The sequence below is a fragment of the Aquila chrysaetos genome, chromosome 7, assembly GCF_900496995.4.
Source record: "Aquila chrysaetos chrysaetos chromosome 7, bAquChr1.4, whole genome shotgun sequence".
Taxonomy (NCBI): Eukaryota; Metazoa; Chordata; class Aves; order Accipitriformes; family Accipitridae; genus Aquila; species Aquila chrysaetos.
Window position 1 is genome coordinate 28,053,272 of NC_044010.1, and position 13,089 is coordinate 28,066,360.

The 13,089-nt window shown below is 40.5% G+C and overlaps 1 protein-coding gene across 4 annotated transcripts in view; it reads right to left on the reverse strand.

Moving 5' to 3' along the window:
- The window catches only part of LOC115343587 (amyloid beta precursor protein), a 243,124-nt gene that overhangs the window by 117,171 nt on the left and 112,864 nt on the right, over positions 1 to 13,089 (reverse strand). For all 4 annotated transcript variants that reach the window (XM_030019716.1, XM_030019719.2, XM_030019718.2 and 1 more), the window contains exons 4-5: positions 8,818 to 8,930; positions 7,144 to 7,337 (exon numbers count right to left, since the gene is read on the reverse strand). In XM_030019716.1, the coding sequence (XP_029875576.1) occupies positions 7,144 to 7,337; positions 8,818 to 8,930 (307 nt within the window). The remainder of the gene's footprint in view (positions 1 to 7,143; positions 7,338 to 8,817; positions 8,931 to 13,089) is intronic.

Genomic DNA, 13,089 nt, shown 5'->3' on the forward strand with positions numbered 1-13,089 from the left:
CTCCGTGTTCAAGCCGAGTTTGTTTCTTCCAGCTGCAGTTCAAATGCCAGAGAGACTAAAGTACCCATCAGAGCAAGAGATAACGAAGATTAGAGCATTTTGGTTGCTTTTTCTTAATCTCCCTGGTCAATTAATATGCAATGGCCAGAAATACCCCTGGCTATTCTTTCATGCTGTATTTCTGCGCTAGTTTTGGCTAAGAAAGAGTTAATTTTCTTCACAGTAGCTAGTATGGGGCTACGTTTGGGATTTGTGCTGGAAAGAGTGTTGATAACACAGGGATGTTTTCATTATTGCTGAGCAGTGCTTACACAGAGCCAAGGCCTTTTCTGCTGTTCACCCCACCCGGCCAGCGAGTAGGCTGGGGCTGCACAAGGAGTTGGGAGGGGACACAGCTGGGACAGCTCACCCCAGCTGACCAAAGGGATATCCCAGACCATATGACATCATGCTCAGCATATAGAGGTGGGGGAAGAAGGAGGAAGGGGGGGTACACTGGGAGTGATGGTGTTTTGTCTTCCCACATAACTGTTACACATGACAGAGCCCTGCTTTCCTGGAGATGGCTGAACACCTGCCTGCCCATGGGAAGTGGTGAATGAATTCCTTGTTTTGCTTTGCTTGCCTGCGTGGCTTTTGCTTTACTTATTAAACTGTCTTTATCTCATCCCACTAGTTTTCTCACTTTTACCCTTCTGATTCTCTCCCCCATCCCACTGTGAGGGAGGTGAGTGAGCAGCTGTGCAGTGCTTAGTTGCCGGCTGGGGTTAAACCACGACAATTTCCAAATACATTTTCTGGTGGTGGATAAAGAGATGAGCACGGGAAAAAGAAGGGTGAGATGAACACAGGGAGATGTAAAGGGGAGAAAGGGGCAAGAAGATTTTGTGTTTTGGACAGTCTGTATCAATGAACACCATGAGCATAGGGAACACTAAAGAACAGCCACGGCATTTGTAGCATTTATCTGCTTTCACCTGCATTCACAATTAAAACATCAACAGCTTCCCAACTCTTGCCTGCATTAAATCTCCCACTGCTCTGGCACGCAGAGACCCAGACAAAGGGAATTAAGCAGCAGCTAGTCAAAGCCACACTTGCAAAAGGAAAATTTCCCAAGTATAGAAATGACTAAGCCCCATTAAATTTGACTCTTAAAATTCTTATACTGACTCTTGTATACTACTAAATTTACTTGCTTATGTGTCACTATTTAGACTTTGGCATTTTTCATAAACATGTGCCACAGGCAGACATCCCAATTGCCTGTCTGCCTACTTTGTGTCAAGGCAGTAGCGTGACATACCACGAGGACCCAGTGTGTTGTTATATCAGGTCAGGGCAGTATATGACCATGGCCAATTTAAACACACCTTGTGACAGCCTGATTTAATGACAGCACTCTGGGGAATTCCAATTGTAACTAATTTGAAGTTGAGGTTAACTCGCAGACATTTCTGAAGGGAAGACACTAAGTAAAACATGTGTTGACATATTTGTACCACTTTAGTCATAGATAAAGACATAAAAAGAGCTGGAAAGCGAAAGAACTGAAATGTACGCTTCCTCCATGTCAAGTGAGGATCTCTAACACATTACTCAGCAAAGCAATTCTGTCAGGCCCCTGTGACTCCTCTTCCCCAAACGCTAGAAAAAGACTGATAATTCAAAACATAGGGTCTCACCTGGAAACAATTCAGCATAACAGGCACATATACAATGCTGCTTTCACCATTAGAAAAAATTGACAAGTTTTAAGAGCCTTTCAGGATTTCTTGGATTGGAGTTGGAGGAGGCAATTAAGAAAAAAGTCAGTTTTTCCACATACCATTGACAAAAAAAAAATCTCTTTATGGAGTCAAAAAGGATACAGTACTTCAACTATTTTTTTTGCAGCATCTGGGAGATGAGCACTCATCCTTAAGCTCAGTGTGGTACAGGGTTGCAAAACCAGAGAACAACATTATTACCATGATATATAGCACAAATTTATTTCAGTTTTACTTCACAGATGCCTAATTATCAGCACAAAGTGGACTGCACCCTTTTGGGTTATCTATTGTAGTAAAAAACCTACCGTATTAACTATCTTAATGGCAAGTATAAACAAACCACAAAACTTTGCTTGGCAGAAGTTTATGAGAAACTGTAAACCAAACCCATATAAAATACACTACTCCCTACAATGCGACATTTACAACACTACCCAATCATTACATCAGCCTGAACATACGTTTTATCCACCAAACAGACAAAATTAATTTGGCCTAACCTGCTGAGGGAAAAACAATGAGAAATTAAATCTCCTATTTTGGACCTTGAAAATATATTCAGATTGTCTAGAAAAATGAGACTTGGCTGAAGTTAAGGCACTATCTTCTGCTCCTGATCCATGGGACTTAAAGAAAAGCTTTCTATATAACCTTCAACAATGAGACTTATTGTGCCTCAGTTTTCCTGCTGTGAAAGAAGGAAAATGACAGCAGCCTGCTTCCCCAGTGGCAAGGAAAGCCTGGGAGGTCTCACGCACAGTGACAGGAAGATGAGGAGAGGCATGTATGAGACAGATGTAGACAGAGAAAACCTGGAAGTTTCCAGCTTGGCCATTACTCCTAAAGATGTTCAACCTTGGACATCAAGGACACCAAAGCTTCCAGCAAGTGCCCAGGTACAGGCAGGAGGGCCATGAGGCTGTGCCGAGTCTCAAGTGCAGCCAGAGGTTGCAGGTCACTTGATTGAGTTGTAGCTACGCAGGGAGAGCTCTGCAGCTATACTGAAAGCCAGCACCTGCATCTGGCTGTCCCTCAGGCAGTCTTCAAGGTAAATTTTAATTAAAGGTGTGGATAACAGCAAGGAATGCCACTGCTGAAAAATGCTCATGACCTCTTAGTCAGAGTTATATGCTATTTCAGGACGAGCATGACATCATGCAATTTCAAAAGCATAGGCAGATCCTGCCTCTTGGCCTCACGAACAAAAAGGGGGTATATCACACTCGTCACCAAAATACACCCTGCTGCCTTTCCCCAAGTACTGCCAACAAGCCACACCATGAGGCAAGCCACATGCTTTTATGCCCAGACCCAGGTGGTTGTCAGACACTGGCTAAGAAGACCATCCATCTGTGATGGCACCACAGCCCAAGCTGCCTCCATGTGCCCTCTGATGGCAGGGATACAATGTGCTGCTAAGCTTTGCTTCCTCCTGCGCAGAAGAAAACACCCACGACAAAACAAAAAAGAAAATGCAGTGCTCCAGAGACAACTGTTGGAGGTAAAACCAAAAGACAGTCTGAAAAAGGGCGTTTACAAAATGAATGGTTGGAATGTGGCTTCCTCTAAATATTCAGAATCATAAATGCAAATATTTTAAAATTAAGATCTGAATAGTTTGAGACAAAGTTACTTCAAAATACATCACCTACATTCGTTGGATTCTGCTTTGTCATGACAGATGTTTTGAGAAATGAGGATATAATCATTTGCTTTTCAGCTTGGCACCTCTACCTTGAACATGTCACCTTCACTTTGACTTGGGCGTCTTAAAGCAGCCACAGCCCTTCTGAAGGCTCACGTGCCAAGTCACACGGCAGTCACCATGCCCACCACCCACTTATTGGGGTTTGTGCCCAACATTTTCCAGTGTCATTTTACAGAGATGGGAGCATGAAGCAGCCAGCCTGGAGGTTTCCCTCCCCAGGAGAGGTATCGGGCACAGGCAGGGCAACACAAACCGACAGCTATGAAGCAGAAGGCTCCACAGCCAGACGTGAGAAACAAGGAACATGAAATGCTGCAGCTGGGGTCATTTACAGCAGACTGGTTTCTGCTTTGGTGTGAGGAATGGGTTATGTTCTAGCTGAACCACTTGGCAATTCTAAATACTGAAGATACTGAGATATGCATGGCAAAAGCATCTAAAAGGCCTTAACTGTACAACAGAACCAAACCCAGATCTTAATGAAACAAAAAAATAGAAGAGCAATTACTGCAGCACTCGTGGTATTGGCAACTAATTTTAGCCAGAAATCATGACTTCTGGGTAGAAATGGGTAAAAAAAGTTGACCCAGTAACCGCTGCAAGAAGAATGCTGTGGAATTCCTGCCACAAACCCACGACAGAGTAATGGCACAAAATCCTTCTCCTAAAGGACCGGCTCCTATCTTCTGATTTTCATATCTTTGCATGAACAAGTACTTGTAGCAGCGGCCACAGAAACGACTGGCAAAGCAAACACAAGAATTCCCCAGAATGACTGAGTGCCCCCCCCCTTGAAACACACAGTATGTCTCTCATGATTTGGAGTGCACCCTCTGTGCGTTAAAAGCTGTCAACTGAGGACACCAACAACTTGTGCTCAGTTGATCTGACCCAAGTAAAAGCTATCACAATTCCTGAGTGCGGAAAATACTTCAATTGATACTTTGCCCAACTGATGTGCTAATAGCATACCCCTTCCCTGCCCAGAGAGCGGCTCCATGAAGAGCACAGACCTCCTCTGACAGACAGCTTTGTGTCACAGCTGCTGAGCAGCGGGGTCGGCATTACTCGGTGCACGAGCTACCAGCCCCTTCTCTTCCCTTCACGCAGTGTCACGCCAAGGATGTACTTACACACCAAGGGATTTTAAACTCTTTGGAAAGCTTCAAGACCAAGCAAACATTGTCAGTGTGAGATTACCCATGTAAGGTGAAACAACGTAGACTTAAGTAAGCACTTCAAACAGAGGTGCTTTAATAGCAGAGAATATTGGGAATTTAGCATTAGGAAAGTGTCCCCCTACTTTTCACTTCCTTCCTCCTCCTTCCTCCCTCACAATCAGCTTAGGACTAAGGCACACATATATATATTTATATACACACAAACATATGCTCATATATGTATGAATATACACACACACACACAAAATTTGAACTACCACCTACTGCTGCATGAGAAATAAGTAAATTTTTTTTTTCCTATGACTAAATTTTAAGAGTATTTCTGGTTCCAGTGCACACAGTTTAAATACAGCTGGGAAGCTGAAGAGGCAGCAAGAAATATGAGTGAGTCAGTGTAAAAGAACGACAAATCGCTTGGCTCTTCATCTGCAGTTGAAGTATAAGTGCCATAAAAGGAGCCTTTCGATTTCCTTTTGCATGCACTTCTATGGGAGGGGAGAGAGGAAAAAAAGGAAAAAAAAAAAAAAAAAAAATCAGTATTTGCTTGGAACTTCAGAAATGGATTGAAATGCAATTACAGCTCCTATTCCTAAAGGATACAAAATTTATGAAGTTATTCTTGAACTCAACTCTTCAGATATTAAACTGCTTTATAGGAACAAAACGGACTAGAATAGTAAATTAAATGTTCAGTGACAAACATGAAAAAGACAGAAATAAAAGGGATATCTTACAAACAAAACTACTCTATATACAACCCTGTGAGCTCTTTTATTTAAAATATTTAGGAATCTTTGATTAGAAAAATGAAGGAAAAGTTTTATATCTATGTACTTTATATATAGGGATATGTAATAAATATATAGAGATAAGACAGGTAATAGGTATATAAGATAGATCTAGGTATTTATTGTGTGTGTATATATATGTATGATGAAAAAAAGCAAATTTGTCTCAATTACAACAAGGTCTGCACTTATTCTAAGAGAACATATTCCAATCAAAATCTAAATGAAACATACACAAGTGACGCAGCAACAGTCCAAAGGCTCGTTTACAAACCCCACTGAAACGGTTATAAATTGTGACGCTTTGACAGCTGTTGGAAGTACAAGTCAGAAAAAAGCCTGAAGGTGTCAAGGTGGAAGATGAAATGTTGCTTGATGCAAGTTTCTTGCATCAAACAGCCCTGACGATTCAGTCCCATTTATGAGAGAAAACTGGAAATTACAATGGGGAAATATTTATTTTAAATAAACTTATTCCATTACTCACAACGAACTCTTCCTTGCAACACTTAATAAAGCTTTGTCAGGAAAGACTTAGATGCTCACCATGACATGGTTTCTAATTTTTCATTGTCTTAATGCCATCTTTTTGCACCAAATTACGGCAATTCAATCTCTGTCCTTCATCTCTACTCTGTTCCTGAACTTGTTTCCATCTGGATTATTAAAAACCCCAAACTTAACACAATTCAGAACTATTAACTTTCCTCATTATTCACTTCATTCAGTCACCAGTTATTTTCAGGGTTCTGCTTGAAACCACTTGTAACCTGCCCCGAGTTTTGGATTTTGTATATTATTCATAAAAGATGCAGTATCATCACCTGAGAAATAGAAACACTGTATTATCACAGTATGAAGTGATAGAAATCTAGGGAGCAGAAACAGAATTTGAATGTAGATCTTAGTTATGAAGAAAGCTATCTTAGAGTTGTTTGAATTCAGTCGCAAGGACATAACATCGTACTCTGTTCTCACAACTGCTGTCTAACATGCTCAGGAGAGTGATATGAAAACGCTTTGACAGCACCGGACTACTCAGTTACAACACAGTCATAACCCCTATTTGGCTCAAAACTAGCCTACATGCACAGTGGATGTTAAAGGGTAAAGACAAGCATGGTATTTTCCCATCCACTGCTGTCTTTCAAAGGAAACCTCCATACTCCAACTTAACAGCAGCGTAGTAATGAATCTGTCAAAGGCTAGATATTAAAACAGATTTTCTTTTAGATCACATTTAGAAAGTAATTGTCAGCAGAAAAATATTCTTACAGTAATAATGGCACACAGCTAATGCCTATTACAAATGAAGACTTTTCAAAACCTCCAACAGTTATGTTAGCTGAGTATCTGCTACAGTACCCCAGACTGCACATGAAGCATCTTAAGAGCACAGCATTTATCACTTAGCTGTCAAAAAGTATGTATTTAAGCATTTTTGTAATAAGTATGGCAATACTTCTCATTGAAGAAAAGATGAAGGCATCAAAAACACAGTAACTATATTAACAATAAGCTTTTCTGTAGAAAGTTAAAAATAAATGAGTAGAACACTGATGTTTTCAACCATTATAGCTGCAAGTTGATTTATAAGGAGCAGTGACTCTTCCACACTAAGGTTTTTTATACAGAGTTTGGGCATCTTTAGTAATATGATAATAACAAGTTGAAGGGTAGAAAGTCACTCTTACCTTCCATCTGCATAGTCTGCATCTGCACCTCCCCACCAGACATCTGAATCATCATCTTCGGCATCAGCTGAATCAAGATTGTCGCTTTCCTCCGCTAACGGACAACAAACAAACTCCACACCACGAAACTTATCGATTCCACAGGGCAGCAACATGCCATAGTCATGCAGGTTCATACTCTTCTCACTACAGGACTACAGAAAATAGAAAGAAAACAGCAACAATATTGTCATGAAGAAAGCTGGAAAAAAATGTTACAGACCTCAAGAAAATGTAAGGGGCTGCGTGCTGCCTTAGGAGGTTGAAGCTGGTGAACTGCATGATCCCTGAATTTTGAAACATGATTTAGAGTGGTCACGCGTGCATTCACTATCTGCACTGTAGGTAGCTCCCTACCTGTGTCCACATGACCATTGTAAGCAACAAGCTCTCCCTTCCCCTGCCCTTTAGACTTTCCCAGTACAGAAAGACTTGCCTCCTCCCATATATGTGATGACTCCATATCCTCTTGCCTAAAATCCTCACAGGCTCTGCCTCATAAACAGGAAACTTTAAGGCAGAACAATAATTTGATATATTAATCCTGATCCTGATGTATTAATGCTATTAAAGAGTTCATTGCAAGATAGATTAACATTTAAAACACCTGTTATACTGGAAATATGCTGCATCTGGTCTGACACCTCTACCAGTACAGTACCTTCTAGCCTTGTTTGGAAAACAGTCAGCTGTGCATAGTTATACCTTAAAGATATAGTGATGTAGGACAGGTGAAAAAAGGAAAATAGTTCAATGGTGCACAGTGATGATGTTGTTCTAGGCCACGCCACTCCAAGTTTGCAAATGCTTAAAATGGACTAGAATTTGCCTCCATGAAGATTGGTGCCTTAAACACTTCATTTGAGGGGCAACAGTATGATTCAAGCATGAACTGAAAATCTGAAAAGCTGCTGAGCACATTTCAATTTTGATCTCCAGAAGGTGAGATAACATACAAACTATGAGGTTCCAAACAAAATATCAGCCAGAAATCTTCTTGAAGCTCATCTCAGTTTTTATCCCTACAACCTCTCTACGTAAGGACATGAATGTCTAAAATGCATTAGCAATTACAACATTAGGTTTATTTCTGTTTTCAGTAAAGCACTGGTAAATTGTAAAAACTCTCTACTTGACTGCAAAATGTCTTTGGCTAGTCCTATGTCTTATCAGCTCTCCTACCCTTTTATGCTGAATTTCACACACTGCATTCTTTGAGGCCTGTTTGATCTCTGTGAAGCAGCTAGCATGCCAATATCCATACTGAAGACGATGATAAAGGCAAAGCCTAGGCATTAGTGATCAATGTTTAGTTCCAGAGCAGCACTAACGCAGGAAGTGGGAGGAGGCAGAAAACATGGTGGGTGTGTGAGTGGGTGTGAGGAAAAAAAACAGTGCTATGAAACAGGGTCAATGTTCAAAGGTCAACATTAAGTATCCAGTAGCGGACTCTGATGTGCTCAGCAGAGTGGCTTCCATTTCGTACCTTACAAAGCAGAACAAAAAGCCATTAACTCAAACATTCATAAGTACTGCTTTTTGTTTTCCATGTCACTGCTATATTTAAACTCACCCCAGAAGAGTGATATGGCTCTAAAGAAGGAAGGCAGGAAATTTTAAGACAGATGAATATACCTCTTTAGCAACAGTATGCCAGTGCAGGTGAGTTTCACACACATCCATCCTTTCCTGGTGAAGGAACTTGCACTTGTCTGGTACCAGAAGGGCATCACTCACAAACTCACCCACTGAAAGCAAACAAAACAAAACAAAGTTAATTTTGCTTCCAGTACCTCATCCTGTTAAACCTTTAGCTAGGCATAGGGCAGCTTTCATGAATGAGTAGCATGGTCCATTTGCAGAGAATGGAACAGTTTCTAAATGGTGCTTTCATTATCATCTTCTTCAAACTTTCCATTTGAAAGTAGTTCCTGTCTTTGATCTCAGAGATGTATTAGATTATGAAAATTTTAGTGTAATATGCTAACTTCCACATACCTAGTGTGAAACTTGCAGGACCTATCAAAGGCATGTGTGGTGCAACATGAAGTTAGGAATTGGTGGATCCAGCTCCTGGAAAGGGAGTGCAGGGTCAGGGAGGGACAATCACATTTTGCATCTGAGTAGCAGTAGGGAGAGGGTTTGAAGTGTTTTGAAAACTTAGTTTTTCCACACAAAACAAATCTGACACCAACACATTGTTTCAAACAATTCAAGAGTATTTCTACTGAATTATAGCACTAACAGCAACTACAGTCCACTTAGTTATTTTTGTTGATGCAGTATCTTTATTGCAACCTCATTTCATCAGTCAGACAAATTCAGGTTAGCCCAGAAGGCTGATGAGCAAGTGGAGCTCATCAGCCAGGGAACAAGATGATTCATGGATCACCTGAATATCTGGTCAGATTGAAGTGGGGAAAAAAGGCTCTTTACCAAGGACATAATTGACCAAAGAGATTGTGCTGTCTTCAGCAGCAAAACAAAAATGTACACGCTAATGAAATAAACAATGGTCTCAGCTTCAGTAACTGATGAATAAGAAGAAACTCAGCTGATAAGTAACATGATTTATTAGACTAAAATCACTGTAATTCTGTACAATTCTGGCATTGCAATTAAATAACCCCAAAACCCCTCAAAGATTTTTTTTTAAAGGAAAAATTACAGACTACTTTTGAAAAGTTGATATACTGAACAGACACTGGATTGTGAAAGTACATGACTCCGCTGGCATAAATCATCAGCTCCCTGAAGCACATTTGCCTGTAACCTCCAAAAAACTACAGGCTGTGTGAATGAACCAAGGTGTCCCAATAGCTGCGTGGATGTAATAAGAGGCTAATTAATCAAAATGAGATGACTACAAGTTTACTGTTCCGTAGAGGGTCGTCTCAGGAGCTGATGAAGTGGCCCTTGAGGCTTACAATTAAAAAGTCAGTTTTAAAAATAATCAACACCCAATGCACTGGGAGAAAGCAGAGTTCAGCAAATAGATGTATACAACTTTGCTAATCACCAAGATGTGTATTTCACATTAAATTCCTTGCTATACTTCAGTGCTTTTGATCTGAAGCCTTTAAAAGCCAGTCACTTAGTTCACTAGGAAAAAAAGGATTTTGTTACCTTTATCCTTCAGTGACATACTCTAATGACTGCAAATCATTAACAGAAATGCCTTCTAGAGGTGCCCAAAATAAACTTGCAAAAGTAGAGTTAAAACACGTTCTGGTAACCAAAAATACAAAATCTGCAGCTTCTGTTAACAAAGTCTCTGCTCCCAGCGGTATCACACCCAAATCTTGCACTGAAATTTGAATAAATTTGCACCTTGTTTTTAGCTGTACTTGTCTTTCTGGGGACCATCCTGCCACATACCCAAAGTGACATAAGTAATTGGTAATTACTAATGCTTCAATTTAGTCAAGTACCTGAACAAAAAAAATCCTGGAGTGCATTTTACTCTGGCAAACTAAATCTGATTTCAGAAGCTATGGACACAAGTGTGTGTGAGAGCTTGTGTCATCTATCTGACTTCTGACACGCACAGGCACGTGAGTCCACATACAAACACATGTGATAACCTCTGCATGAAGCTAATCCATTCACCTGAACACCCTGTAATATCATCAGAATATTGTGTGCACAAAGCTAGAAGGCAATTAATAGTATACCTCATTGCTGAAAAAAATAAGCCTACATTGTTTCAGCAAAAGTAATAAATACGGACATACCACCGAATTACAGCTACCAAATGTAAGATGGAAAGCTCTCTGTCCAAAGTTGCGGGCAATGCAGCCTGGGCTGCAGTGTCATTAACAGTATGTATGAGTATGTAATTAAAATTTTTAGAAAAGTAATAATTTTTTGCATGTCTGATTATATCAACTAACTAAAGAAATACTAGACGTTTGGATATAATTGGAAGTATGGTATTAGATTTGACTTTCATACACAAAATCTGCTTTATAAAATCAGATTCCTTGAAAATAAGGTAACGGCATCCTCACGGTAACCCAAATTCTCATTTCAAATGAGGCTCCATTTTGCAACCAATTGCTGAACTTCACAGAAATAAACAATCCATTGGAACAAGCTCCCCTCTGATTTTCAGAAGGAAAGAAGGAGCTGGGGAGAAGGGTGGTTGTTTAATGTAATGCTCCTTCATTATATAGAACTATAATAAATTGTTTGGGGTTGTGAAAATCTGGGCAACAGCAATCACTTACAGCTTTGCATGTGATTCCTATTGCCCTCAATTCAATTTTTTATTAGAAATAAAATTTAATTCTGCCCATTATTTACACACAGAGCTCACGCCCTGGAAACTTTTTTCATTCACTTCATTATAATTATTACTGAAGTTTAAATGCAAAACTTTGAACTTCTGTTCTATTTTTGTGGTTGTTGTTTTAAATAAATTAATGTTCAAGTGGCAGTTTTATGAACTAAACTGAATTCACTTGACAACTGCAACATTTATTTAGCCTGGGCTAGTCTAACAGAAACACAAATCATCAGAAAGAAGCACTTCAAACACTTTTGACTTGCAGACAAGCTTCTACCTCTATCACTTTAGTACACGTTTAACTTTCAGTGCTGCTGAATCATAAGACTTTGGGGATTCTTTGCTTTTTTGAACAAGTAACCCAAAGACTATGCAGGGGAAACAAGCACTTGTGAAGAGAGAGCAATCCTGTGCCTCCTAAGAGAGGCGGCCAATGTGCATGGCTCTAAAAATAAGGAAAAACTGTAATACTTCTGTTTGCCAGTACAAGCCATGACTGAGGTAGTTGTGCATTAGTACATTTTTCTGACTGATGGAGCATCCCAGCCCAGCACTGGTTGTAATTTCCACTGTCAGGTGCTGGGATCGCAACACACAATTCAACTCCAATATTACTTTTTTCCAACACAGCAACATACCGACTTGCACTGCACCAGGCCGTCCCCAACACCCTGCCTGCGAGGCTCAAGTTGGATGAGTGTTTTCCAGGTAGCAGCACTGCCTTAAAAGCCTCCCTAGCCCCGTGCTGTCCCCTTGTCCTTACCAGCACCCTACCCCTGCTCCTCCACTGCCCACCCGGCTGCCAGTAAGCTATGGCTAAACCACGACCACGCCACAGGACAGAAGGGCTTGCAAATTTTGTACCAAATCCACATCACGAAGCACTGGTATTATTACCACCACCAGCACCACCTCTGACAGGCTCGTATTTATCGCTTTTTCCTGTACTCTTCTGCCTTCTTCAGTGTCTCTTGTATTTTGATTACAGCTGTACATCTGTGCTTTGCTGAGGTACTCAATAAACCACAATGGCACAATTTGTCTTTTGGTGAGCTCATAAATCACTAAACTCCCTCAAGTGATCCAACACGCAAGTGTAACAGCTACTTGGTTTTCCAGTAGCTGCTTACCCACTCTTGCAGGGAAAGGCTGAACAAAACCAGATACCTCTGGCCTGTGGGTTTCTGACGCATCTGGAGAAAACAGCCCTGAGGGGGAATTCTGGGTAGAGATCATGTTACCACGTTAAAAAAACACCACCCTGTGCCTACCATTCATTTAGCTGAAGGCTGACAATCTGCTGCTTGCCCTTTTGAAAAGTAAGTTGCTTGTTGCCACCTCAAACCTATGTCTTTTAACTGCACATCACTGAAACACAGATTGCGTCAACATAGTAAGTCACAGCTTAATTTCATTTTACAAATCTTTACAATTTTTTTTTCCCTAGTGTCAGCAATTCCTTTCCTGATGCCCAATTCTCCATGAAGTCTGTAGCACACTTCTTCATATTGCTCCATCCTGATGTATCAAAATGGGGAAGTGGTTCACATTTTTCAGACAGTTTTGCCAGAGGTTATAATCCCACATTTTACTATTAAATAATTTTACTTTGGTCAAGC